This window comes from Zootoca vivipara, chromosome 17 (assembly GCF_963506605.1).
Source record: "Zootoca vivipara chromosome 17, rZooViv1.1, whole genome shotgun sequence".
NCBI classification, from domain to species: domain Eukaryota; kingdom Metazoa; phylum Chordata; class Lepidosauria; order Squamata; family Lacertidae; genus Zootoca; species Zootoca vivipara.
This window is the reverse complement of record NC_083292.1, coordinates 20958913-20986076: the sequence shown is the minus strand read 5'-3', so window position 1 is coordinate 20986076 and position 27164 is coordinate 20958913. Positions and strand designations below refer to the sequence as shown.

Genomic DNA, 27164 nt, shown 5'->3' with positions numbered 1-27164 from the left:
CTTCAGCATTTTTCTAAACATTCTCCTAGGAAACCAGGACTGAAGTCAGTTCCCCAGTCAGTGTCAGGCAGCCGAGGAACCAAACCCCATGGCCGGTTGTAATGAATGGACAAGGAAAAGTTATTACCAGCGGCTTTTTATTCAATACTAGCTGGCCCTAGTGATTTATTTGTGTGATTTATTTGTGTGATTTCCCCTACCCTGTGCCGATCCATGACGTATCCCTGTGATTCCCCCACTCCTCCCCTCACCCCCCCCCGGCTTATCCCTGTGATTTCCCCCCCTCCCCCTCCCTCATCCCTGTGAATCCCCCAACTCTGTCCTGATCCATGACCTATTATGCCTCCTCTTCCCCCCACCCCTGGCTTATCCCTGTGATTTCCCCCCTCTCCTCCCCCTAACCCCCCCACTTACCCCTGTGATTTCCCTCCTCTCCTCCGTCCAACCCCCCACCCCCGGTTATGTGTTGCCCTGAGGGAGTCTCCATCCCCTCCTTCTCTCCTCTTCATGTGTTATCACTATGGTTGCTGAGAAGTGATTGGTGCACCTGTTTCTGCCAGCATAACCTGAGATGACACTGGCCTTAAGGTGTGTGAGTGATAGAAACAGGTAAAATGTGTGCGCGAAAGAGGGAAGCAAGGGTATGTGGGAGAGAGAAGTGTGTGTGCGCATGTGTGTGTGTGATAGAGGGGATGTGACTGTATACACCTAACTGGTGATTTCAAACAATTCCTGCCTTATTTCCTCTGGGAAAATATCAAAGACCTTGAAGCAGAACATGGGGTGTCAAGTTAGTGTTGATATTTATTAAGACCAAAAATAAAATACGTAAATCATAAAAATAACTTTTGATCATACAAGGCAAGACCGAATTCCCTTCATATGACTGACCAATACACTCGTATACCCTGATCCACAGGGACAGAGTTTATTCTACCAACAGATTCATATCCTTTTTGGCTCATGTATAAAGGGGGGAAAAGAGGAGAGGAAAGACGTCCCTTGAAACTCCTAAGCATTGAAGGCAAATTGCTGTTTTGGGTTTCCCCTCGCGTTTTTCATGCTTGTAGTGTAATTAGAATATAAAGCCCACATTGGCTCAAGCAGGGGGTGGGCAAGCTTTGTTTAAATAGACACCTCCTCCCCCCCCTTTCTAAACCACCAACTGGAGACTTAGTGCAAAAGACAGAGACTGGGGGGGGTATAAATTTGAGCCCCGGAAGTCTTTTTTTGGAGCATCTACACAGAACTGAGCACACAGTCCTTCCACACAAAAACTCAACTCCTAGTTGCTCCAAGCTTTCTTCAATTGAGCAATATATTTAGGGGAGGAAGGCGTTGTTTGGTTGTTGCTATGGTTAAACAGCTGGAGAGGTGGAGATCCCTGCAGTTCTCTGCAGAAGATCACCCTGTGTTCTGTCAGTAGTTCCAGATCCACTTTCTTCCGCGTCAGCACTTTCTGCTCCCATGTTGCACTGCGTGCTGAACAGCCTCCCCCCCCCCCCGATGCCCATGCAGAGAAAATACCAACTCTGTGCTTTATATGTAGGGAGGTCTCTGTACCCATAGGCTGCATTCACACAACGGGGGATTGTATTTTTCTGACATTCCCCTAAATGTTAATTCCTGCATTATTTTCCAGCTTCCACATGACATAAAAACCACTTCTGGAGTGGTTTATACCATTTCCCCAACATTCCCAGAGTGGTGCATGCTCTAGTTATCTCCCGCTTGGACTACTGCAATGCGCTCTGCGTGGGGCTACCTTTGAAGGTGACCCGGAAACTGCAACTAATCCAGAATGCGGCAGCTAGACTGGTGACTGGGAGCAAGGAATTATGCATGGCGTAATTAATGGAGGGGTAGGAGGTGGAAGAATGCCCCCCTTTTACTTTTTTGTGATAACCCCCTTAACTCTTATTTTTAGGCTGTTTTAGGGGGAAGTGCGATTTGGCTAAACTGGGGGGGGGGGGAGTAGGGTTCAGCAGCTGAGGCTTGCGGATTTCACACACCCCTCCCTCTTCTCCCCCCACCCCCAGTAATTCACTTTACTCCTGAGCACCAGCAATCTTAATTCAGCCACCCATCTGGCTTAATGAGCTGGAAGCAGGCATTTGGCTGGACTCTTTCAAGGCTTATTGTTGCGTCCATAAGGACTAGAAATTTTGAAAAGCAAACAAGCAAACAAACAGAAAGTTTGGATTTGCAGGCAGCCAAATCCAGCGCTTTCCCCCCGTGTCTGTGGAATCACAGTATATGAATAGCCCCGATTGTATCCATTCATTATAAAGCACCTTTACCCTTTCGAGAAAAGCGACCCGCTCACCCACAAGGGCCCACAGCACCAGCTGGGGTCGTGTCGAGCATGATGGGAAGAGTTTGACACACCAACACACACAGCCCGTGGGGCATCAGTCCCAGCGGACCTGGATGGGCGAGAATTTCCAGAGGTCAGGATGGCCCATATGTATCAGATTGCGGTAGGGAGAGGAGGTCCATTGGAAAGGAGGTAGGTTGTCCCAGGTTGGCCCGCTGGTGGCAATGAAACTGTAGTTCTTGGCCATCGCAAAGGAAGTGACCTGGCAAAAGGAAGGTGAGGCAGTGTCACGGATGCAATGACCTGTGCTAGTGTTCCCCAAAATTGCTGCCTCCGACCACTTGAAAACCAATTCTGGCAGGATGGTTCCTCAGATGAAGGAGCAGGATTCTGCCTACGTTTGGGATACAATCCGACACCATCTTGAATCAAAATGGTGGACCTGAACCTTTCAGAACTCTTACTGATTTTAACCAAAGTGTACAAGATGGCTCCTGAAATCAAGGAGCAGGTCTTCGTTTATGTTTGGGTAGAATTGGATGTCATTTTGAATCAAGATGGTGGATCGAACCTTTCAAAACTCCCCCGATTTCAACTGCATATGTCAAAACTACCCTGGGTTTTTTTTGTTTTTGTTTTCTTGGAATTCCGAAGCAACCCTGGGCATTAGACTGCTAGTGAATTATATTTTACATGCGTTTTTACAATTATATCCTTGTGTGGTGGGGACTAACGGACAGAAAGTGACAGTAGATCCTTATGGCTGCAAAATTACTTCAAGGTTTGAAGAATTAACACCCACCAGTACATTCCTCAATGGTGTGAAAGTCTCTTTGCCCTTTCGTTCATTTATCTGATCATCATCACTCTTGTTTGGAATCAGATGTGGCACAGGGACTGTTTGAGAGCCTAAGAAGAGCCTGGTGGATCGGGCCAATGACCCATCTAGTCCAGCATCCCGTTCTCACAGTGGCCAACCAAATGCCCCAACAAGCCCACATGCAGAACCTAAGCACAACAGCAGCACATTCCCCTCCTGCGGTTTCCAGCAAGCAGCATTAAAAAAAAAACATTACTGTCTCCAACTGTGGAGGCATAGCCCTGCCATAACGGCTAGCAGCCACCGATCGCCTTATCCTTCATGCATTTGTCATCTTTTAAGGTTGGTGGTCCTCACTGCCTCCTGTGCCAGGAAGTCCCATAGTTTACCTACGCACTTGTGGGGTGTAACATAAACAGTCAAGTACAACATTTCCTGTTTGCAGGCAGGGGAAGGTTGGTCCAGCCAGCTGAACTTCCTGTTACACCTGGTCGGGAGCATCCTTCCTTTGCATGTGACCAGGTAGGTGGGTGTGGCCCTTCCAGAACTAGCAAAAGGGCCAGTCACGCAGCCACCTTCCTCTTCTTCCTCTTGATGCCATGCTCTCTTGATATTTTTGCTGTCTGCTGGCTCTCAGCCACCAGCTCATTTCCATACGGGATGAACTCAAACCCTTTCCTGTAACTCTAAGCTAAAGCCTGCCTTCAGGGACCCAACTGTGAACTAAATGTGAGTAAACTTCTTATTACTTTTAAAAGAAGCCTCTTAATCTTTATTCTCTTTAGGAGGGACAAAAGGAGACTTACCAGCAGCCAAACCCAATCTGAACAAAGCCAGATTGGATTGCTTAAGTTAAGAGATTCTAACGAATTTACCAACTAGTTTTCTGCTATGTAAAGAGGGGAATGTACATTGTTGTATGAATAAACTCACTAGCATGAGTTAGGAAGGATAATATTTAATCAATCTATCCTTTCCTGCTACCCACAACATTTCCCACTGTGAAAAGAAGCACTTTCTTTTATCTGTCCTGCTTCCATTAATATTCCATTAACAATTAAATCAAGAACAAATTGACTACAAAACAGTTTCTACCCAAAAGCTGTATCCATCTGAAATCCTGTAACTAAATAATTGACCTGAAGAGTTGTGTAGGCATGTGCATGTGTGGCTGAAAATGTGTTTTTTGTTTTGTTTCTTGTTTTTGATTTTATGGGATGGCATCCAATTTCATTGTAATTACACAATGACAATAAAGAAATCTAATCTAAATGTTTAAATCAGAATTCATGGTTTATTCTTACTGTGAACATGAGCAGACATTATTTTTTCCTTGCTGTTACATTTGCAATGGAAATAGCTATCAAAGAATAGCTGTTTAAAACTGGCTCCCCTGCAATTACCTTGGGGTGCCCCCAAACCATTTGGCCCTAACTATCACACTTTAACCTCAGTCGTCTTAGCAACTGAGCCTTCAGTGGGGGCCATTGACATTCCTCTCCCATCTGTGTCCCTGGAACATCTCAAGGAGATGCTCGGCTTCACCCTGGTGCTAACGCGAAACATAGACATAGCAAAACATCCCGAAGGACCAGTTGTGCCAATTTCCGGGGTCAGATAGGAAAGGAATGCAGCGGAGGAGTCATAAAAATGCAGGCACACAAAACCAAGCCTAATATATTCTCTCCGAGGGCCCTTCTGGCGGTTCCCTCACTGCGAGAAGTGAGGTTACAGCAGGCATCCCCAAACTTTGGCCCTCCAGATGTTTTGGACTACAATTCCCATCATCCCTGACCACTGGTCCTGTTAGCTAGGGCTGATGGGAGTTGTAGTCCAAAACATCTGGAGGGCCGCAGTTTGGGGATGCCTGGGTTACAGGGAACCAGGCAGAGGACCTTCTTGGCAGTGGTGCCCGCCCTGTGGACGTCAAGGAAATAAACTACTATCTGACTTTTAGAAGACATCTGAAGGCAGCCCTTTTTAGGGAAGATATTCAATGTTTGATGTTTTATCGTATTTTTAATATTCTGTTGTGGGCCGCCCAGAGTGGCTGGGGAAACCCAGACAGATGGGTGGGGTATAAATAATATAGTGTTGTTGTTGTTTTGTTGCTGCTGCTGCTGCTGTTGTTATTAAAATTATTGTTTGCTTAAGATTAAGATAAGATTAAGATATCTTTATTGTCATTGTCCCCTTGCGGGAACAACGAAATTACTCGGTTGCTACATCCACTCAGATAAAGCATTCCGCATAATCCAAAATTACGAAACCTAATTAAAAACAGTAAATATAATACAAAATAACAAGTAAAATAAGATGACTTCAAAGTGCAGTCTTTCCATTTAAGGCCAAAATTGCTCTAGAGAAGAAACAGACGGCTCGTTCTTGCCTGCATTGTTCTATATCTCCGTCCCGATGGCAGGAGCTCAAAGAAATGGTGACCAGGGTGCATTGGATCTCTTGATATGTCTAGTGCTTTTCTATGGCACCTGGTGGTGTAGATTTGTTCTAAGGTGGTGAGTGAGCAGCCAATAATGCTCTCTGCTGTTTTAATAATTCTACACAGCCCTGCTCTATCCTGAGAAGTACAGCCTCCGTACCACAATCAATATCATCATCATCAAGGTTAAGTGGAATTAATATTGAAACATGATTAAAATAAAAAATTTCTACGTCAACTGTGAGAAGAGGATGCTGGACTAGATGGGACCATCGGCCTGATCCAACAGGCTCTTTTGATGTTATGATATTCTTAACCCCATACCTTCATATCGGTGCCTCCGTGTGGCCTCTGATGCAGGGCCCCAAAGGGGTAGGTGCCATTAGCAGGGTTCAGGTCTGAGCGGGCAGCAATGGCGTTTTCGCCATTCTGTGGCGGATCACAGCTTTGGCACCGGGACAGTGGGTCCTTCGGGAAGTTGTTGTACCTGCATGGAGAAGCACAGGGAGGATGTGAATGGGGACAGAACAGTCAGGGCTTCAAGCGATGGCATAGTGGGCATACAGACATGCAAGGGCTCACTGTGATGGTCCTCTTAGCTACTCACCCAAGGAGAGCCCAAAAATGTTGGCCCCTATGTTGGTCCATATACACACAGAGACCTCTAAAGGAGATGGAGCAGGTGGAATTATACCAAATTCATTAGGATCAGAGATCGCCTAGGGCCTGGATGGTTTTGGAAGATACTCAATTTGCAAAACACAGGGAGTTTGGACAAAAGGCCTTCAGGCCAACTGAAACGCAACCTTTCGCTTTTAATTGGAAACGCAAGCCATCTTGTAAAGAAGGGTGACCATCTATATACCACTAGCATGAAGCGGGAACCCTGTGCAAGAAAAAGAAAAAAGTACCCAGCCTCTGCTTGATTGTATTGCTCATTCTCCTTATTAACTCCTCCAGTTGACAGACCAAGGAGTCATCAATTATCCTGGCTTTCCAACAAAATAATGAGCAAAGATCTTCTCCATCTCAACCAGGGAGTGTTTCACACGAGCCGGTGAACACCCAATCCAATTTCTAAGTCAACGTTTTCTCCAATTCATGCCTTGCTCCAAAAAATGTGATGTCCAGCTTGCAACCCAACCCTGTTTCAACAGCAAGGAGAAAGGGGTGTACAGTGGAACCTCGGTTTACGCCTACCTCCGTTTACGAACGCCTCCGTTTACAAATAGCACGGACCCGGAAGTGTTTACATCCAGGTTCCGCGGCACTTTGCCGAGGTACCACTGTAGTATCCATTCTTTGTTCATGCAACTCCCAGCCTGCAGGGGGCAGCATGGGCTGACGTCTTACCTCATGAGCTGGATCATTGAGCCCAGGTCCCGGACCAGCGTCTGGTTGCGCCGGAATATCTGGGCTCGGGGATTCTTCTCATAGGTGAACCAGTCGCCATATTTCTGAACCAGCTGAGGAATGCCGCTGGTATTGAAGATTTCTTTAAAATACCTGGGTGTGGAGAAAAAGCCATGGAGCAGTGCCGGGGGGAGTCTATTATTTATTTGTTGCATTTACAGCCTGCTTTTCCTCCAAGGAGTTGAAGGTGGCACACGTAGTTCTCTCTCTCCCCCCCCATTTAATCCTCACAACAACCCTGCAAGGTAGGTTAGGCTGAGAGAGGAAGCAACTGGCCCGAGGTCACCCAGTGAGCTTCACAGCCAAGTGGGGATCTGAGTTCAGGTTTCTCCAAGTCCTAGTTTGGCACTAGAACACATTGTCTGGTGTCGGACTAGATCGCGGCTCAATCCAGAGGTTGTCACTTAGCTCCCGAAGGAAGGTTTTTCAGTGGCACGACATTATATTCTAACAGATTATTGAATATTACAAACCTAGACAGCATCTTAAAAAGCAGAGACACCACCTTGCCGACAAAGGTCAGTATAGTTAAAGCTATGGTTTTCCCAGTAGTGATGTATGGAAGTGAGAGCTGGACCATAAAGAAGGCTGATCGCCAAAGAATTGATGCTTTTGAATTATGGTGCTGGAGGAGACTCTTGAGAGTCCCGTGGAATGCAAGAAGATCAAACCTATCCATTCTGAAGGAAATCCGCCCTGAGTGCTCACTGGAAGGACAGATCCTGAAGCTGAGGCTCCAATACTTTGGCCACCTCATGAGAAGAGAAGACTCCCTGGAAAAGACCCTGATGTTGGGAAAGATTTGGGGCACAAGGAGAAGGGGACGACAGAGGACGAGATGGTTGGACAGTGTTCTCGAAGCTACCAACATGAGTTTGACCAAACTGTGGGAGGCAGTGGAAGACAGGAGTGCCTGGCGTGCTCTGGTCCATGGGGTCACGAAGAGTCGGACACGACCAAACGACTAGACAACAACAACTTCATTTGATGTAAGTTGTTCCATTTTAAAGTTATGTATTATTATGACTTTTTGTATGGGATCAGATTATGAAAGATGGTACCCCGTGTGAAATGATCGGGGAGGCTTTGACTGTGCTAGAGAAGAAACAAGAAGGGAGGGCAAAAGGTTTAAGATGCTACCTTATGTGGTGGCAATGTAAAGTTATCAAAAAGACCTGGGAAAAGACGTATACAGATTTGAAGAAAATGTGGGAAATGATTGTTGTTTAAAAAAAACCTGAAGTTATGATATTGATGGATTGTTTGAGTGAAAGACTTTGTTCTGATATGCAAGACTGGATACCAGGCCAAGACCAGCCAGCCCCTATGGAAGGAAGAAGCCTCAGCCAAAGAAGATAAAGAAGAAGACCGGCAAAATAAATTACTGAACTATGCAGGACAAATTATTACAAAAAAGGGCAACTGTTCAATGCATATTTTTAAAGCTTTGTGTACAGATTTTTACATTAGTTTAACTTTTAAAAGTCACTTGTAATAAGATGAAGGTGGTTTTAAAATTGGATTGTTAAGTATATAAGGTTTTATGGACATGCATAAATAAGTATATTACAATGGAACCAAGAGGAGGAGTGAAGGGAAGTCGACCCAAAAATTATGGTTTAATCCGATTATGATTTTTTTCCTTTTCCATTCCGTTATTTTTGTAAAATCAATAAATGGTTATCAAAGGGGGGGGAAAGGGGGGGAGATTATGATAATGTGTGTGTTCCTTGTTCTACATTTTGCTGCTATAAACTGCCTCGTGTGTAGCACCAGAGAAAGGCGGTATACTAATTAAAAGTGAAATGAAATCCTTACGGCACATTGTAGCTCGCCCAGTAGCCTTCTTGGTAGAGCAGTTCCGTCTTGTCGTCAAAAACCACCATCCCCCTGGAAAGACCAAAATATTATTATTTTGAGGTCGGGGGGGGGGGAGTCAGGCACTCAAGTCTCAGTGCTGGGAAGACCCCGCAAAGCTCTCATCTCCTCCCAGGTGCAGTGGGAAGCTGCCTTGTACCAAGTCAAATCACTGGTCCATCTAGTTCAGTATTGCCTGCAATGATAGGCAGAGGCTCTCCAGGATTTCAGGAAGGGGGTCTCGCCTATCGGGAGACGCCGCTGGGGATTGACCTAAGGCTCTCTGCATTCAAAGCAAGTGCTGGAACCATTGAGCTAATGCCAAATTAAATAGCTGAATTAAATAGTAAACTGTCTAGTAACAAAAAAATAAAAAATAAATTCCTTCCAGTAGCACCTTAGAGACCAACTAAGTTTGTCATAGGTATGAGCTTTCATGTGCATGCACACTTCTTCAGATACACTGAAACAAAAGTCACCAGACCCTTATGTATAGTCAGAGGGTGGGGAGGGGTATTACTCAGAAGGGTGGTGGGAATGGGTGATTGGCTGATAGGAGTGGCAAACCTGTTGTCTTCTAACAATGTCTTCTAACATTGTGTATGCCATCAAATGCCAACGGTGCCCTTCAGCTCTCTATATTGGACAAACAGGCCAAACCCTACGCCAAAGGATAAAGGTAAAGGGACCCCTGACCATTAGGTCCAGTCGTGACCGACTCTGGGGTTGCGCGCTCATCTCGCATTATTGGCCGAGGGAGCCGGCGTATAGCTTCCAGGTCATGTGGCCAGCATGACAAAGCCGCTTCTGGCAAACCAGAGCAGCACATGGAAACGCCGTTTACCTTCCCGCTGTAGCGGTTCCTATTTATCTACTTGCATTTTGACGTGCTTTCGAACTGCTAGGTTGGCAGGAGCTGGGACCGAGCAACGGGAGCTCACCCCGTCACAGGGATTCGAACCGCCGACCTTCTGATCAGCAAGCCCTAGGCTCAGTGGCTTTACCACAGCGCCATAAAACTGACATCAGGAATCACAAGACAGAGAAACCAGTAGGAGAACACTTCAATCTCCCAGGACATTCTATACAAGATCTCAAAGTAGCTGTTTTATTACAGAAAAATTTCAGAAACAGACTGGAAAGAGAAGTTGCTGAATTCCAACTCATTACCAAGCTTAAAACCATGGAGAGACCTGGTCTGAATAAGGACACTGGATTCTTATCTCATTATACATGATCAAGCTTTCTTTAGCACCTCAGCCCTTGCTTTTTCCTGCAAGACCAATTGCAGTCGTTAACAGTCGTTAACAGTCATCAACAGGTTTACCACTGACTATACATAAGGGTCTGGTGACTTCTGTTTCAGTGTATCTGAAGAAGTGTGCATCCACACGAAAGCTCATACCTATGACAAACTTAGTTGGTCTCTAAGGTGCTACTGGAAGGATTTTTTTTTTTTACTACATCAGACCAACACGGCTACCTAGTAACAGTGAATCAAACGATTGCCCTGTCTAGTATTGTCTGCCCTGAGGGACACGGGTGGCACTGTGGTCTAAACCACCGAGCCTCTTGGGCTTGGCGATCAGAAGGTCGGCAGTTCGAATCCCCGCCACGAAGTGAGCTCCTGTTGCTCTGTCCCATCTCCTGCCAACCTAGCCGTTTGAAAACACACCAGTGCAAGTAGATAAATAGGTACCGCTCAGGCGGGAAGGTAAACAGCATTTCCGTGCGCTCTGGTTTCCGTCACGGTGTCCCGTTGCACCAGAAGCGGTTTAGTCATGTTGGCCACATGACCCGGAAAGCTGTCTGTAGACAAACGCCAGCTCCTTTGGCCTGAAAGTGAGATGAGCACCACAACCCCATAGTCGCCTTTGACTGGACTTAACCGTCCAGGGGTCCTTTACCTTTACCTGTCTGCCCTGACTAGCATCAGCTTCAGCCGCTGACTAGCAGCAGGTCCCTTGAAAGCCCTACCTGGAGACGCTGGGAATTGAAACAGGGACCTTCTGCATTCAAAGCAGATGCTCTGTCACCGAGCTATGTTTTTTTTCTCCTCTGCTTTGTGACAAAGTGTGGGCTATAAAACCAAAGCAAGACTAAATAATATTATAGTGTCTGTCAGGGATGCTGGTGGCTACCCTCGAGTAACGACGCGCCACACCGTCGTGTCTTTAAGACTTTTATTGGTGCATACTTATTTACAGTGCAATGGCGCTTTCCGGCTACGCGCCCAGCAAAGTAGTTTGGGGACCCCAAAGCGCCGCCCCTTGCTCCTACGGGAGCTGGCACGCCTCAAATCAGGCGTTGGGGGGAAAAGGGCACCTGTCCGATGCTCCTGCGCTGGCCATTTCCTGTATAGGAGCTCTAGGCTGCAGTTGCGGCTCTTGGGTGCAGCTCCGCTGCTGGAGCTCTGACTGGTTGAGGAGCTGGACTTTATGATGGGGGTCTGTTCTCTGTAACTCCGCCCCCTTACAGCGTCATGGTTCACAGCTGCTTGCACTAATCCTAGCTCAGTAAGCCAAGATGCTGGGCTCAGTGTTATAGGTAAACCTGGCCGCTATTAAGCAGGGAAAGCGCAATATTTAAAGGTGTGTGGAGATGAGGGCGAGAGCTGGGCATCCCTGCTTGCCCAGAAGGTACAGTTTGGAGCACTTACGGGATCTGCTCCAGCACCGTGAGGACGCCCTTCTGGAGGCTGGCCTTCCCCGGGACGAAAGATTTGTAATCCACGATCATCCACTGGTTATTGTACCTGTGGCAAAGAAGCAGAACAGGTGAGTGCCTAGCATGCGCACAATGCTTTTTGAATTAAGAGCGGTGTGAAAGTGGCCTAGGGGCCCTTGAATCAAGCTGCTCCCTTTCAGCCTAATCCACATCTTCTGTCTGCAAACAGAATTATAATTGTATTATAATTTGGAATTGTTGCAATGAGGCTATTGGATGGTAATCGAAAATTAATAAAAATTATTATAAGAGAAAGAGAGAAGATGCTGGTGGGAGTAGCTCTTTGCTGCCCAAGATCCAGTTAGGCTATGGCAGGCATCCCCAAACTTCAGCCCTCCAGATGTTTTGGCCTACAACTCCCATGATCCCTATCTAACAGGACCAGTGGTCGGGGAAGATGGGAATTGTAGTCCAAAACATCTGGAGGGCCGAAGTTTGGGGATGCCTGCCATAGCCTAACTGGATCTTGGGCAGCAAAGAGCTACTCCCACCAGCGTCTTCTCTCTTTCTCTTATAATAATTTTTATTAATTTTCGATTACCATCCAATAGCCTCATTGCAACAATTCCAAATTATAATACAATTACTAATACCTATCATTCAAATATCAAATTATATAATTTAGGTGCCCCCCCACGTGCTAGAATCAATGGTTTGATGTTTCTCTTTATTTCTGCGTTCCAAAATCTTATTACTGGTACAGCGGTGCCTCGCTAGACGAATTCTTTCCACGGGTCAATTCTTATAATGAAAAATCCGTCTAGCAAATCCCCTAGGAATGCATTAAAAAATTTTATTATTATTATTTTGCCCATAGGAACGCATTAATTGAATTTCAATGCATTCCTATGGGAAACCGTGATTCGCTAGATGAATTTTTCGTAAAACGAATTCGTCTAGTGAGGCAACCTCCGCTCGAAAAATCCTTTCATTAAGCGAAAAATTCATCTTACAGGGCGTTCGTCTAGCGAGGCACCACTGTAATTTAAATTACATTCCGGTCAAAATAATAATCCCTTACGCAACAACTGCAATATTAATAACTTCTATTCGTGTTAATGATTTATAGAAATACAAGTGAGGCCCCTTGTTCTTCCTGTGTGTGGCAATTATTCTGTCCGTGGTGTTTCTTCCTGTCCTTGTAAAATGTTATGTCTATCTTTCCCCCGGTTGTTGCTATTCTCCGTCACGCCTTGGGTGGAGCTGATATCCCATTGCAGTTTCAGAAATATCTCCATTGCTCTGTCCCGTGCTTCGTTGTTTCGCAACTTTAACAACGCCAGCTTCTACCTGATCCCGTCAAACTGGAGACGCCATTGGGGATTGAACCCAGGAACTTCTGCATGCAGGGCCTGTGCTCTACCTATGGAGCTACGGCCCCTCCACTCACGTGCCGCTGTTGAACTTCTGGAAAATGGCCGCCCACTCCATCCCACTTGTTGCCAGCCGGTTGGCCACGATGTTGCGCAGCCACTCTAAGACGCTCTCCTCGGGCTGAATGAACGTCCACAGGCTGCTGTTGCTGTTCCCAATGGTGGTTTCCAGGGATACCTGCAGAGGGGAAAGGCCCTGAGCAAGCCTTGCATCTGGGAACCCCAGGTTGTCCGATGGAGGGAAGTGTCCTAGCTCGGCGGGAGGACACCTGCTTTGCACGCAGAATGTGCCAGGTTCAACCCGTACGCCAGCCTTTCTCAGCCTCTCAATCTCCCCAGATGTTGTTGGACTACAACTCCCATCATCCCTGAACACGGGTCCTGCGAGCTAGGAATGATGGGAGTTGTAGGCCAACAACAACTTGGGACCCAAGGTTGAGAAAGGCTGCCCTATGGCATCTCCAAATAAGGCCGGGAGAAGACCCTGTCCGAAACCCTGGGGAGCCACTGCCAGCCAATGTGTTGATGATACAGAGCCAAATGGACCAATGGGTCTGACCCTGTACATACAATACAGTTTCCTGTGTTCCTATGAGATTATCTGAAGGATTTCAGTGATTTCTAAAAGCGCAGAAATAAAGCAATTTGCTTGATGTTTTCCCAAACGGGAGGAATTTTCAAAGGTTATCAAGGCAGCCTCTGTGTCCTTCAACAGGGCCAATGATAGCTCAGTTGGTTAAAGCATAGTGCTGATAATGCCAGGGTTGCAGGTTCGATCCCCGTAATGGGCAGCTGCATATTCCTGCATTGCAGGGGGTCGGATGAAATGATCCTCAGGGTCCCTTCCAACTCTGCAATTCTATGACTGTCCCAGTAGCACCAATTGGATTCTCGACCTGGGATCTGGAAGTGGGGGTTGTGTCCCTGGTTCTATCTCTAGCATTGGGCCTAGGAAAGACTCCCTGTCTGAAATCCTGGAAAGCTGCTGCCAGTCTGTGTAGACAATACTGAGCCAGAATCAATATAAGGCAGCTTTCTATATTCCTACTGAATCGTGTTTGGCCTGAGTGCAGGACCTGCTATTCTGCATGCTACTAGCTACAGTGGTACCTCACAAGACGAATGCCCTGCAAGACGAATTTTTCGCAAGACGCATGCGTCTTGCGATCTGATGGTGACTCACAAGACGAATTTGTTTTGCGAAAAATTCGTCTTGCGAATCGCGGTTTCCCATAGGAATGCATTGAATTTTAATTCATGTGTTCCTATGGGCAAAAAAAGAAATTTCAATGCATTCTCACGGAACGAATTAAATTCGTCTTGCGAGGCACCACTGTATATCCAGCCAAGTCTCCAGAGGCTTCAGTTTGAACCCATCTTGGATGACATCTGCAGCAGAGGAAGGTTCTGCATGCTGGTTGCAAGGTTAAATAACTCCCTATCTAGGACAGCAGTGGAAGAGACAGGGGCCACTCACCAAGCCGCTACTCAAGATGTAGAAGTCATCACCAGAGAAGATGGCGCCTGGGTAGGAGGAGAAAGACTGGACATACCCGGGGATCAAGCTGTCACCTGGGGAGCCCAATTGCAAGCAGCCATCAGCACTTCCCTGGCAACAGACACCCCCCCTCCCCACTCCAGTAAAGACCTTCGATTCTTATAAGAATAAAAGAAAATTATAAATTACTTTGGAGATAGTAATGTTATAAGTACTCTAAGGTCCAAAATATAAAATAGGTAAAGGTAAAGGGACCCCTGATCATTAGGTCCAGTCGTGACCGACTCTGGGGTTGCGGCGCTCATCTCACTTTATTGGCCGAGGGAGCCGGCGTACAGCTTCCGGGTCATGTGGCCAGCATGACAAAGCCGCTTCTGGCGAACCAGAGCAGCACACGGAAACGCCGTTTACCTTACTGATGTAGCGGTTACCTATTTACAGTCATACCTCGGTTTAAGTACGCCTCGGTTTGAGTATTTTCAGTTTAAGTACTCTGCGGACCCGTCTGGAACAGATTAATCCACTTTCCATTACTTTCAATGGGAAAGTTTGCTTCAGGTTAAGTACAGACTTCCAGAACCAATTGTGTTTGTAAACCGAGGTACCACTGTATCTACTTGCACTTTGATGTGCTTTCGAACTGCTAGGTTGGTAGGAGCTGGGACCGAGTAACAGGAGCTCACCCCGTCACGGGGATTCGAACCGCCGACCTTCTGATTGGCAAGCCCTAGGCTCTGTGGTATATAAACCACGTGTCTGAAATTGTACAGGAGAGCAACCCTGGAGCCATTTTTACTTCCCCAGTGACCTCAAATACTCCTCTGCAGTATGGGAGGCAAATGGGGAAAACCTCCCCATTGTCTCTTTGCTCACAAATCCTGTCTCAAGGGTGTGTTTGTGTATGAATAGGGTGAGCCTATGACCTGGATTCAGGAACTGAATATTTACCATCACAAAAGAATGGCCAGGCTGCCCAGGTAGAGCAATCAGTGGCCATTATCAGGTATCGTGACAAACAGGATTTTTGTATTTTTGTTGGAGACGGTCTCCTTCTGTGATGTATGTGTGATGTTTTGGGGGGTGGTCTTGAGCTACAGGGTGGGCAATTTCAAAAGTCTATATAAGGGCTTGCACACCATTGTTCGGGGGTTCCTCTCCTCCCTCCCTGCGTGGGGTGAGTGGGGGACCCTGTTGAAACAGTTTAATAAAGATCAGGCTTATTAGCTGTTTTGCTTCTCAATATTCTCTGGTTGGCCTCTGTTATTTTCTCCTACCAATAGGGAATCTACTTAAGGACTCTATATGGGCTCAAGGATACCCCATAAGGGAAAAGGAGCAGTTTTTTCTTATAACAGTATTTAACAACAGTCGGATTAAATCAAATAAACAAGAAATATTTAGTGTTAAGTTGGAGGGGATGCCAGGAAACCGGGAATTATCTTCACATGTGGTGGGGGTGTAAATATGTACAATTTTTCTGGCAAAGGGTGTTAAAGGAGATAACAGAAATCACTGGGTTAAAGCTGGACCGAAAGTCCAGAGGTAGCATTATTATCAATTTACGATGGGGTGGAAGGTTCGCAGGCTATGAAGGACTTGCTCACAAATTGATTGACAGCTGCATGAATTATTATGATAGCTAGGAAGTCAAAGGGGCAAGCAGAATATAAAATGGAAGAATGGTATAAAGAGGTGTGGGATATAGCTATTAAACGATAAATCAGTCTTCCTCAAACTCAGCCCTCCAGATGTTTTTGGCCTACAACTCCCATGATCCCTAGCTGGCGGGACCAGTGGTCAGGGATGATGGGAATTGTAGTCTCAAAACATCTGGAGGGCCAAGTTTGAGGAAGCCTGTGATAAATCAACATGTGCCATTAAGGTAAGACGGGGAATATGCAAGAGAAATGATTTTGAGGAGATATGGAGGGGTTTTGTAGAATTTGTACTATTAAAATGGAAAGGGGTCAAACCATCGCAAGAGGTGTTGAAATTTTGGGTGGCTGGATAGTTACAATGGAATAGTCTCGGTGGTGGGCTGCACATTTTTATTCTTATTTATTTATGATTATTGCTTTGTCAAAAGAAAAAAGAAAAGGAAAGACCTTTGTAAAGCCTGCTGGATCATCTCTCACCACTGGCTATGCTGACTGGGGCTAATGAGCACCGCAGTCCAATAACATCTGGAGGTCAAAGGTCCCTTGCTCCACCCCACATCCTTTTCCTGCTACTCACTGTGGGCTGAAGTCCGGAACGGCAAAGTATACTTCTTGAGGATGCGTAGCATGGACTGGTACATATTCCAGGTGTCGTGGGAGACAAGGAGATCCTGGTTACCAGGCAACAGCTTGATGAATGCTGAGCAGGACCCAGAGCCAAGGACCCGGTGGTTTCCAGATTTGTTGAAGGCCGATTCCAGGTCTTCCAAATCGCCCCCCAACTGGAACAAACTAGCAGAGGCGATTCACATGGCGATGCTTTTTAGTTGTTATTTATTTCACAAAATGTATACGCTGCTTGGTTTTTTTAAAAAAAAAGAATTAATAACCTCAACATGTTTTACAAAAAGAATACTTTAAAAAACCATGCTTTTTAGAATTCAAAAAAATAATTAAAACCAATGATAAGCTAAAAACCAGACTAAATCACATGTCAAGGTTCTACTCCTCTGTATAGGATGAACTAAAAGAGGTGCCTAAAATTAACATGCCTGCCTTATGTCAATATGCAAGGAGTTCCAAAGTATGATATTGATTATATATTAGATTTCTTACCTGCCCTTTACCATAAGACCTGAGGGCAGGTTAAATCCTCTTTTAAAGTCATCTAAGATGGTTGCCATCATTGCCTCTTCCAGGAGCGATTATTATTAAGGTGGGGCATCCCACACTCAAACCGTGTACAGTGGTACCTCTACTTATGTTCACCTCCGGTTACGTATCCTTTGGGATACGTACGCGGCAAACCCGGAAGTATTTTTCTGGGTTTTGCCGCATGCGCATGCACAGAAGCGCTAAACCGCACCGCTTGCATGTGCAGAAGTAGCACTTCCGGATACGCACACCTCGGGATCCAGCCGGAGCTCCGGAATGGATCCTGTGCACAACCAGAGGTACCACTGTATTTTAAAGCTTAGGCAGGGATCTTAGAAAGGGGAATTCATTGCTCAACTTTGCTTGTCTCCTTATTCAACATCTTTATCAATGACTTGGATGATGGGCTTGAGGGCATCCTGAGCAAGTTTGCAGACGTGGCTAATACCCCAGGGGACAGGATCACACTTCAAAATGACCTTAACAGATTAGACAACTGGGCCAAAGCAAACAAGATGAATTTTAACAGGGAGAAATGTAAGGTACTACACTTGGGCAAAATAAAATGAAAGGCATAAATACAGGATGGGTGACACCTGGCTTGAGAGCAGTACATGTGAAAAGGATCTAGGAGTCTTGGTAGACCACAAACTTGACATGAGTAAACAGTGTGATGCAGCAGCTAAAAAAGCCAATGCAATTCTGGGCTGCATCAATAGGAGTATAGCATCTAGATCAAGGGAAGTAATAGTACCACTGTATTCCGCTTTGGTCAGACCTCACCTGGAATACTGTGTCCAGTTCTGGGCACCACAGTTCAAGAAGGATATTGACAAGCTGGAACGTGTCCAGAGGATGGCAACCAAAATGGTCAAAGGCCTGGAAACAATGCCTTATGAGGAACGGCTTAGGGAGGAACGGCTTCAAACATTAGGAAGAACCATTCTGACAATAAGAGCTGTTCGACAGTGGAATTTGCTGCCAAGGAGTGTGGTGGAGTCTCCTTCTTTGGAGGTCTTTAAGCGGAGGCTTGACAGCCATCTGTCAGGAATGTTTTGATGGTGTTTCCTGCTTGGCAGGGGGTTGGACTGGATGGCCCTTGTGGTCTCTTCCAACTGTATGATTCTGTGAGCTTTACCTGACCTCCACCTCACTCTGCCTCCTGGGAATTAAAAAAACCTTTGCTACACAGCTGCCCAACCCCACTCTGACCCGGCTTTCGATGCAGACTCAAGATTCCTGGAAACCTTTGCATTTGTGGGGGAAGGTGGAGGAGTTCCCCTCGGACTCTGTGGTGTCTGCAACAAGCTTGCCTCCTTATCTTAGGAGAGATAAGCTATGAGCCCAACAGACAACCCTCAGCCCAAGAGACTGAAGCTCACAAAACTCATCTGGCTCACACCAGGGAGACAATGCTTTTCTAACCTCCACTGCCAGACGCAGTAAATGTCCCTGAATGTTGGTAGCTGGGAACCACAAGCAAGGGCATGTTGGTGTTTTCATGTCCTGCTTTTGGGCTTTCCCATTGGGGCATCCGTAAAAAATAGGATGCTGGAGCAGATGGTCCTTTTGGCTTGATGCAGCAGGGGTTTTCTTATATTCTTTAAGATTAGGTCGCAATCTAAGTACCGCATTGGGATGGAACAGCAGCGCATCAGCCGAGGGACGAAACTCCCATGTGCTGCAGAGGATCTTGGGAAAAGGGGCTGAAGAGACCGGGATTCTGGACTAGATGGGCCTTTGTTCTCATCCAGCAAGGTAGTTCTTTTTGGAAAATAGGCAGCCTCGGCCAGCATGGCCAATGGCCAGGGATGATGGGAGTTGTAGTCCAACAACATCCAAATACAGTGGTACCTTGGGTTTACAAACTTAATCCGATCCGGAAGTCCGTTCTTAAACCATGGCGTGCTTTCCCATAGCGGCGGGGGACTCAATTTACAAATGGAACACACTCAACAGGAAGCGGAACATGTTCTACTTCCAAGGCAAAGTTCACAAGCCAAAGCACCTACTTCCGGGCTTGCAGCATCCTCAATCCAAGTTGTTCATAAGCCAAGCTGTTCTTAAACAGCTTTCCACTGTACTGGGAATTGTTAAGTAGGGAGAGAGGCAGTTGCGCTCAGATCCTGCTGGCAGGCTTCCCAATGAGAGCAGGAAGCTAGGTCAGGTGGTCGTGTTGTGCAGATGCCCGATGATCGTCTTCCAAAGCAACTACTCTATTCCGAACTTAAAAATGGAACGCGTCATGCACCAGGTCAACACAAGAGGTTTAAAGACTCTCTCAAGGCAAATCTTTAAAAATGTAGTATAAACATCGACAACTGGGAAACACTGGCCTGCGAGCGCTCCAATTGGAGAACAGCCTTTACCAAAGGCGTCATGGGCTTTGAAGACACTCAAACTCCGGACGAAAGGGAGAAACGGGCTAAGAGGAAGGCACGCTTGGCAAACCCTCACCATTATCAACTCCCATCCAGAAACCTATGTCTCCACAGTGGAAGAACGTGTGGATTCAGAATTGGCCTCCGCAGTCACTTACGGACTCACTGTTAAAACCGTGTTCATGGAAGACAATCTTACTCGGCTACGAGTGATCGCCAAAGAAGAAATAAAAGGTCACACGGTGTGCCTGTGTCTTTTTTCCCTATGCCTATTTTATTATTAACAATTATTATTATAATTAATTTACCAACCCCTTTCTCAACCCTCGTCGCAAGGAGATTTACATATCAGATAATTAGAAACAGTTAAAAACCCCAAAGGCAACAAATGAATTTAAAAACAAGACTTAAACCCTAACAACCCAAATGGTTCCATTCCTTACACTCTAGCTGCTTCTTAATGAGGAATAGCGGCTTAAAATTATTCCTAGCCAATAAAACGAAAAAGAAACACGTCATGCATTATACAGGAACAAACTCAAATACAGTGGTACCTCGGTTTATGAACACAATTGGCTCCGGAAGTCCGTTCATAAACTGAAGCGAACTTTCCCATTGAAAGTAATGGAAAGTGGATTAATCCGTTCCAGACGGGTCCGCGGAGTACTCAACCTGAAGCGTACTTAACCCAAAGCATGAGTGTAATTGGTTCCAGAAGTCTGTTCATAAATTGAAGCGTTCATAAACTGAAGCGAACTTTCCCATTGAAAGTAATGGAAAGTGGATTAATCCGTTCCAGATGGGTCCGCGGCGTTCATAAACTGAAAATTCGTAAACCGAGGTGTTCATAAACCGAGGTTCCACTGTATTCCTCAGCTGCAGTTTTTTTTAAAAAAGGCTTCCAAATTAGCAAAAAAAACCCCACTGAGTGTAGCCAATGGCGGTAGGACTTCATGTGTGTACTTGTGTCTGTGGAGTGGGTGTGTTTCGTGCAACTGTTGTGAGTGCATGTGTGCACGCTAGTGATATGTCCACGGTGCCTAGGACAGTTTAAATATGGGCGCCAAAAGGTTGACGCCCCCAGGCTTAAACACCATGTGTCATTGTCAGTCCTGTGCAGAATCCAGGCACCCGTGAAATGTCTCCACTCCCGCATTTTCTCACATGCGCAAAAGAACAGAAGACTTACAGAAAGCCAAAGGGTGCGATGGAGAACTTGCCAATTGGGAAGGCCACCCGGCCGTTATAGCCATCCTCAAGGCCCTTCAGCTGCAGCAGGGCGAGGCGTACCTGGGCATTTTGATGGAGAACACACAGGAATCACTCACAGAGTCAAACATTAAAGGCAGCCAAGAAACAATCCCGGACGTAGTTTGGTCCTTGTGGGGGGAGAGCTAACAGCAATTACGCTGCCATATGGAAGGCAATGAACCCACCAGCTTGCAGACTGAATATTAATTCATTCCAACAATTGCACAAGATGAAATGGAACAAAAATAGCAACCATTAATGTTCATGTTATTAAAAGGTATTATATCCCAGTGTCTTGGGACTTGAAGGAGAGCCACTGCAGCTGGATACGGTGTGCTTTATAGTGGCTAAGCGACTGGTTTTTCCGGCACTGGAAGGACCAGAAGACTCCTCTCGTAGCTGGTAGGACCTTTTCTTCTCTTGCAGCATACAAAAAAGGGACTTTTGCCGTGAGGTGCAAAGAGCACAATTATCCAGAGTTCTGGGGGCCCTAGTTAGGGTTATTTGCGTGCTATGCATGTCATATGGGCTCCACTAGAGCAGGCATCCCCAAACTTCGGCCCTCCAGATGTTTTGGACTACAATTCCCATCCTCCCCGACCACTCGACCTGTTAGCTAGGGATCATAGGAGTTGTAGTCCAAAACATCTGGAGGGCCGCAGTTTGGGGATGCCTGCACTAGAGCCTTCTCCCAATGTCACGATTAAAACGCCACCTTGCATCTTTAAGCATAGTTTTAGTACAGGCACCCCCAAACTTCGGCCCTCCAGATGTTTTGGACTACAATTCCCATCTTCCCCGACCACTGGTCCTGTTAGCTAGGGAACATGGGAGTTGTAGGCCAAAACATCTGGAGGGCCGCAGTTTGATGGGGATGCCTGCACTAGAGCCTTCTCCCAATGTCACGATTAAAACGCCACCTTGCATCTTTAAGCATAGTTTTAGTACAGGCACCCCCCAAACTTCGGCCCCCCAGATGTTTTGGACTACAATTCCCATCTTCCCCAACCACTGGTCCTGTTAGCTTGGGATCATGGGAGTTGTAGGGCAAAACATCTGGAGGGCCGCAGCTTGGGGATGCCTGTTTTAGTAGGTTGGCAACCCTAATAAGCAGAAGCACAAGGGCCAACTTGCGCATTTGGCAACCTAGTAAGTTAGTTTTTGTTAAGAGGCATTTGTGCTTATGATATAGTCACATACAATGCTTGTAAAAACACACCACCACAATATCTTAATTCACACCACCACAACATCTTAGTTCTATTATATCCTTGTGAAAGTTAAGTTGCGTTTTTAAATCCGGCTTGTTGTTTAAAGGTTCACTACCCAGTTCCACCCACAAGTGGGCCTTGACACCACCAGTCAACCCCCTCCCCTCTTTCTGATTCGTGGTTTTCATCACACAGTGCCTGCTTTTGCAAAACAGTATCACAAACTGACATGCTTTTGCCAGCATGTTTTCGTTTTCCTTTACAGTGGTACCTTGGTTTAAGAACAGCTTAGTTTATGAACTTTGCCTTGGAAGCAGAACATGTTGAGTGTGTTCCATTTGCAAATTGAGTTCCTGGCTGCTATGGGAAAGCACGCCTTGGTTGAAGAACGCTTTGGTTTAAGAACGGACTTCCAGAACGGATTAAGTTCGTGAACCTAGGTACCACTGTACTGCGGTTTAACAATCAATCCCCAGGGAATGAAGGGAATTGAAGCCCAGTGAGGGTAATGGGGTATGTGGATCTCCTAACAATTCTCAGCGCTCTTTAACAAACTACAGTTCCCAGGGTGCTTTGGGGGAAGCCGTGCCTGTTTATAAAGCGGAATGATACCGATTTAAAGGCACGACGCGGGTGGCACCCCAGCCTCAGAACAGAATACCGCACCTGGTGCCAATATTCAGAATCGCCCGCTGCCTCCATCAGCTGCATCATCCAGGCGAGGTTGGCTTCGATGAATTTCTTCAGCTTCTGGCAGTAGTCGGTCTGGTACTTGAATGGCCCACAGTAGCCCACCATTGTGTTCATCCAGTGCATGTAGATGAGCTGCAAAGGCACAAAAATTTAAGGCAGCTCAGCTAGATCCAGAGCGAGAGGCAGTTGCAGCTCAGCGGTAGGGCGCCTGCTTTGCATGCAGAAGGTCCCAGGTTCAATCCCCAATGGGATCTCCAGGTACGGCTGGGAATGCCATCCTGCCTGAAGCCCTGGAGATCTGCTGCCAGTCAGTGTAGACAACACTGAGCTGGATATTGAACAAGGAACCAGGCAGAGGGCCTTCTCGGAAGTGGTGCCTGCCCTGTGTCATGCCCTCCCATCAACTGTCAAGGAAATAAACAAAAAACAACAACACAACAACAATTTATTATTAGTAACCCGCCCATCTGGCTGGGTTTCCCCAGCCACTCTGGGCGGCTTCCAACAAAATTTAAAATACATTAAAATGTCACACGTTAAAAACTTCCCATTCAGATGTCTTCTAAATGTCAGGTAGTTATTTATCTCTTTGACATCTGGCTTTTAGAAGACATCTGAAGGCAGCCCTGTTTAGGGAAGTTTTTAATGTTTGGTATTTTTAATATTCTGTTGGGAGTCGCCCAGAGTGACTGAGGAAACCGAGCCAGATGGGCGGGATATAAATAATAATAATAATAATAATAATAATAATAATTGATGAATGGTCTGACTCAGTGTAAGGAAGCTTCCTATGTTCAATTCACCCTCGCTGGCCAGGATTGGGACATATAACTTAAGTTAGGTACTGTATGTTAATTTCAACCTCTCTACTCCAAGTAAAACCTTCTATATTCAGTGGAAGTTTGGAAGCCCTTCCTGAATCTTTCAAGTTCATTCAGAACAGGCAGGGGGTAGCTCCTTGCTGCTCCAGGTAACATGTAACAATGGCTTTCGAGTCCTGCACCTTGCACGTGTCAGAGACCACTGCATAAGTATTCACCCTCCATAAGTGCCATCATGGAAGGTGAATTTCTAGGTTAATCCATGCTTCAAATGGTTTTGTCCTGAGAGAGCTGAAGTGATGGGATAATGGTCTTCAATAAAGCTGGAAAACATGGAGGGTGGAGGCCGTACGCCAACACTTACCTCCTGAGACACAGCTGCTTCCGCCAGCCCTGCCGCGTAGGCCTGGAGGCTGTCATTATACTTCTCATTGGTGGTTAGTTCCAGGGAGGACCAACTATAAGTGAGACAGAAAGAGAGAGGATAAAAAGTATTGAGAAGACCAGCGAAGGAATCCATCTGTCAAGTTTCCCCTCCTTGCACTATATAGCACCCTTCTGCTTGAGTCCTTAAATGAGCTCCTCTGTCACATTTCAAATCAGCTTCAAGCTTCTGGTCCAGGCTTCCTCAACCTCGGCCCTCCAGATGTTTTGAGACTACAATTCCCATCATCCCCGACCACTGTTCCTGCTAGCTAGGGATCATGGGAGTTGTAGGCCAAAAACGTCTGGAGGGCCAAGGTTGAGGACGTCTGTTCTAGTCCTCAGTATGAAGGCTTCCTACCAACTCAATGACTCGGTCATCAGCTGTCAAGCTTGCTGAGTGTGGAAAAGTCAAATGTAAACTCAAGACCCATCCCGTAAACTTTAGTGTGAAAGAATTTCAGGCCTGGGGGAGCCAAATCCTGCCCTCCAGGAATCTCTAACTGGCCCTTGGGACTGTCCCCAGGTCATACCCTCTTCACAAACACACCTTCTCTCCCCCCCCCCCCGGCTGCACCATCGCTTCCCAGATTTGCTTCACAACCTCTCCTGGAGTGTTTTGTTTTGCCCACCTGGTATGTGTCCTTGAAATCTGTTCATGGCTCTTGATTGCCTGAATAGAAGCGGGTGTGTGAGTGTGCTGTGCCCGCTTCTGCCTCCAGCACACGGCCCCTGGAAGGCTCCCCAGAAGTGAATGTGGCCCTCAGGCTGACATAAACTACTAAAATTTAACCAGAATGGTTTGGCACTCAATTCATATTCCCAGGGAACTCTGGTAATTGTAGTTCTGCGAAGGGAAGGGGGGAGATGGTGTGGGTGTGTGGGTGTCTCCTAACAACTCTGAGACCTTAGCAAACAACAGTTTTAAAAAATAGCCAGGGATCTGGTAGAACAGTTCCAACTACATACTAAATGGTTTGGAAAAATTAGTCCATTATTATATAGTATATTAATGGAGACTGAAGAGTATGTTGAATAGAGGATTCTTAATCTTAATTGTAACACAACTGGCCCTGTATTGAATCGGTGTGGGTGTTTATAGGTACAGTATGTAGTGTCAAATTCGAGGTAATCAATGCGTGCCAGCACACCCCATAAGAGTTTCTCAGTAGTCAGCAGACCTCACTCCTCCCTGCTGCGTCCTGCTTTTAAATAAATGCTGCAGATAACTTACTTAAGACTCTGGACTTCATGTTCTTATGTCCCTCCCCGAGTCTTGTGATTGTTTACTTTAAAATGTCGCAATCCGTCCCTTTCGCGTTTGTGGCGCCCTCCTGCTCATTCTACCAAACGCGGCCCTGGAGTCCTGCCCCGAAGGCACCGCTTTTTGCAGCGCAGGGTGGCACGCACGAACTTAAACCCCACTGCCTTCATTTTGCACCTACTCCGGGTCTGCGCGCTTTTGCAACGCGATCCCTTTGCGCGTTTACTCGGAAGTAACCCCCTCCAATGAAAAAACAACAACACCCGGTGTTCATTTGAGCTAGCACCCGGTATAAACGTGCACGAGAATCGGGCGCTTGCAATGCACGTTTACTCGGAAGCAAACCCCTTCCTTCCTCTGGCCCTGCTCATCACAACACTCGCGCCTTGCAAGGCAGTCCTAGCAGCCTGTTTACTCGAAAGTAAGCCCGACTTCGCCCAACAGGGCGTGGTCCCAACAAAAAAAAGGAAACCCGGCTAGGATCGCAGCCTTGCCCCGGGGACCGATTTGACCCGCTGCAGTGCGGACACCCACCTGCCTGCCTGCCCACCCGCCTACCTACCTACCCGGTCTCTCGGATGCCCTCGGTCAGGTTAGCCCAGGCGACGGCCGCGGGGACCCAGCCAGTCACGGTCTTCAGCTGTCCGGAGACGGGGTCCAGCACCACGGAGCAGCTGCGGGTCGGTTCGGAGCCGGCGGCGGGGAAGAAGGGAGGCTGCTGCGCGATACCGGGCAGGATCAGGGTCAGCAAGAGCGCGAGGCGCGCCATGGCCGGATCGAGGGAAGTCCCCACCGGCCCAGGACGGAGGCGCGTCCAAGAAGTCCCACGTGAACCGCTGATGCAGCCGGAGGAGGAGGAGCGCCAAGGAGAGACGGCCCCTCGCCGCGACCGGCGCGCTGTCCCCGCGACGGCCCCAGGGGGGAGCCCCAGGCCCGCGATGGCGAAGGATCCGAGCGCGCGTCCCTTCGCCCGGCCGCCTGCGTACTCACGTCCCAAGGTGAGTTGAGTGGAAACTTCGGCACTTGGTGAGCTTAAGGTTGTGGCCGCTGAACCTGGGAGTCCCGCGCAGGAAGCTGCCTTCGTTCTGAGTCAGCTTGGTATTACCCGCACTGACCGGCAGCGGTTAGTCAGGGTTCCACACCCGGGCGTTTTCCTTTTTGTTTTTTTCATCTCAAATCTTTATTCAATTTTTTAAAAACATACATAACAAGAAAAAAGGGACAAAAAGTAGTGAAAAATAATCAAATTATATACAAAGTAAATTTGTAAAAAACAAGAAAAAACATATACAAAGCTACAACAGAATAAAATAGAAAAAAAGGAAAAAAAGAAAATAAAAATCACTTCCTGTTATTTACAATACGCGTTCCTTTGTTTCTTCTCTCCTTCTTGCTGTTCCTCCTGATCTGTTCCATATCAATCTTTCACTTTAGGTTTATTTTATTTTCTCCTTTTAAGTTCTAATCTAAGCATCTCACTAAATTAACCTCTATGTCTTCTCTCTCCAAGTAATCTTGAACATACTTCCATTCGCCTATTATTTTTTTGCCTCGGAACATGTCTGATTATTGCCGTTAATTTTGCCATTTTTAAATATTCAATTAACTTTTCTTGCCATTCCTGAATCGTTGGTAAGCTAGCTCCTTTCCATTTTGACGCAATTAATACCCTTGCCGCTGCACATGCGTACAGCAGGATATTTACTCTATCTTTTGGTATGTCTGGTGGGGTCATACTTAAGAGGAGGGTTTCGGGTTTTTTTTAAAATGTACATTTTAGAAGTTTTTTTAGTTTTTCATATATCTGGTTCCAAAATTCCTCCACTTTTGGGCATGTCCACCAACAGTGATAGAAACTCCCA

The 27164-nt window shown here is 46.6% G+C and overlaps 1 protein-coding gene across 2 annotated transcripts; it reads right to left on the bottom strand.

Annotated features, from left to right (window-relative positions):
• Positions 1-786: 786 nt before the first annotated feature.
• Positions 787-26124, bottom strand: PLBD2 (phospholipase B domain containing 2). 2 transcript variants are annotated; one of them, XM_035098403.2, is made up of 12 exons: positions 25869-26124; positions 23980-24073; positions 22768-22926; positions 20829-20929; positions 16681-16895; positions 14425-14519; positions 12965-13125; positions 11507-11602; positions 8809-8880; positions 6931-7083; positions 5902-6064; positions 787-2579 (listed from the first exon to the last, which is right to left on the bottom strand). In XM_035098403.2, the coding sequence occupies exons 1-12, from the start codon at positions 26069-26071 to the stop codon at positions 2412-2414; spliced, it is 1680 nt and encodes a 559-aa protein (XP_034954294.2). In that variant the 5' UTR covers positions 26072-26124; the 3' UTR covers positions 787-2411. The 2 variants fall into 2 exon arrangements, with proteins under 2 accessions (XP_034954294.2, XP_060125261.1); XM_060269278.1 differs by having other exon boundaries at positions 25865-25993.
• Between the last annotated feature and the right edge of the window lie 1040 nt (positions 26125-27164).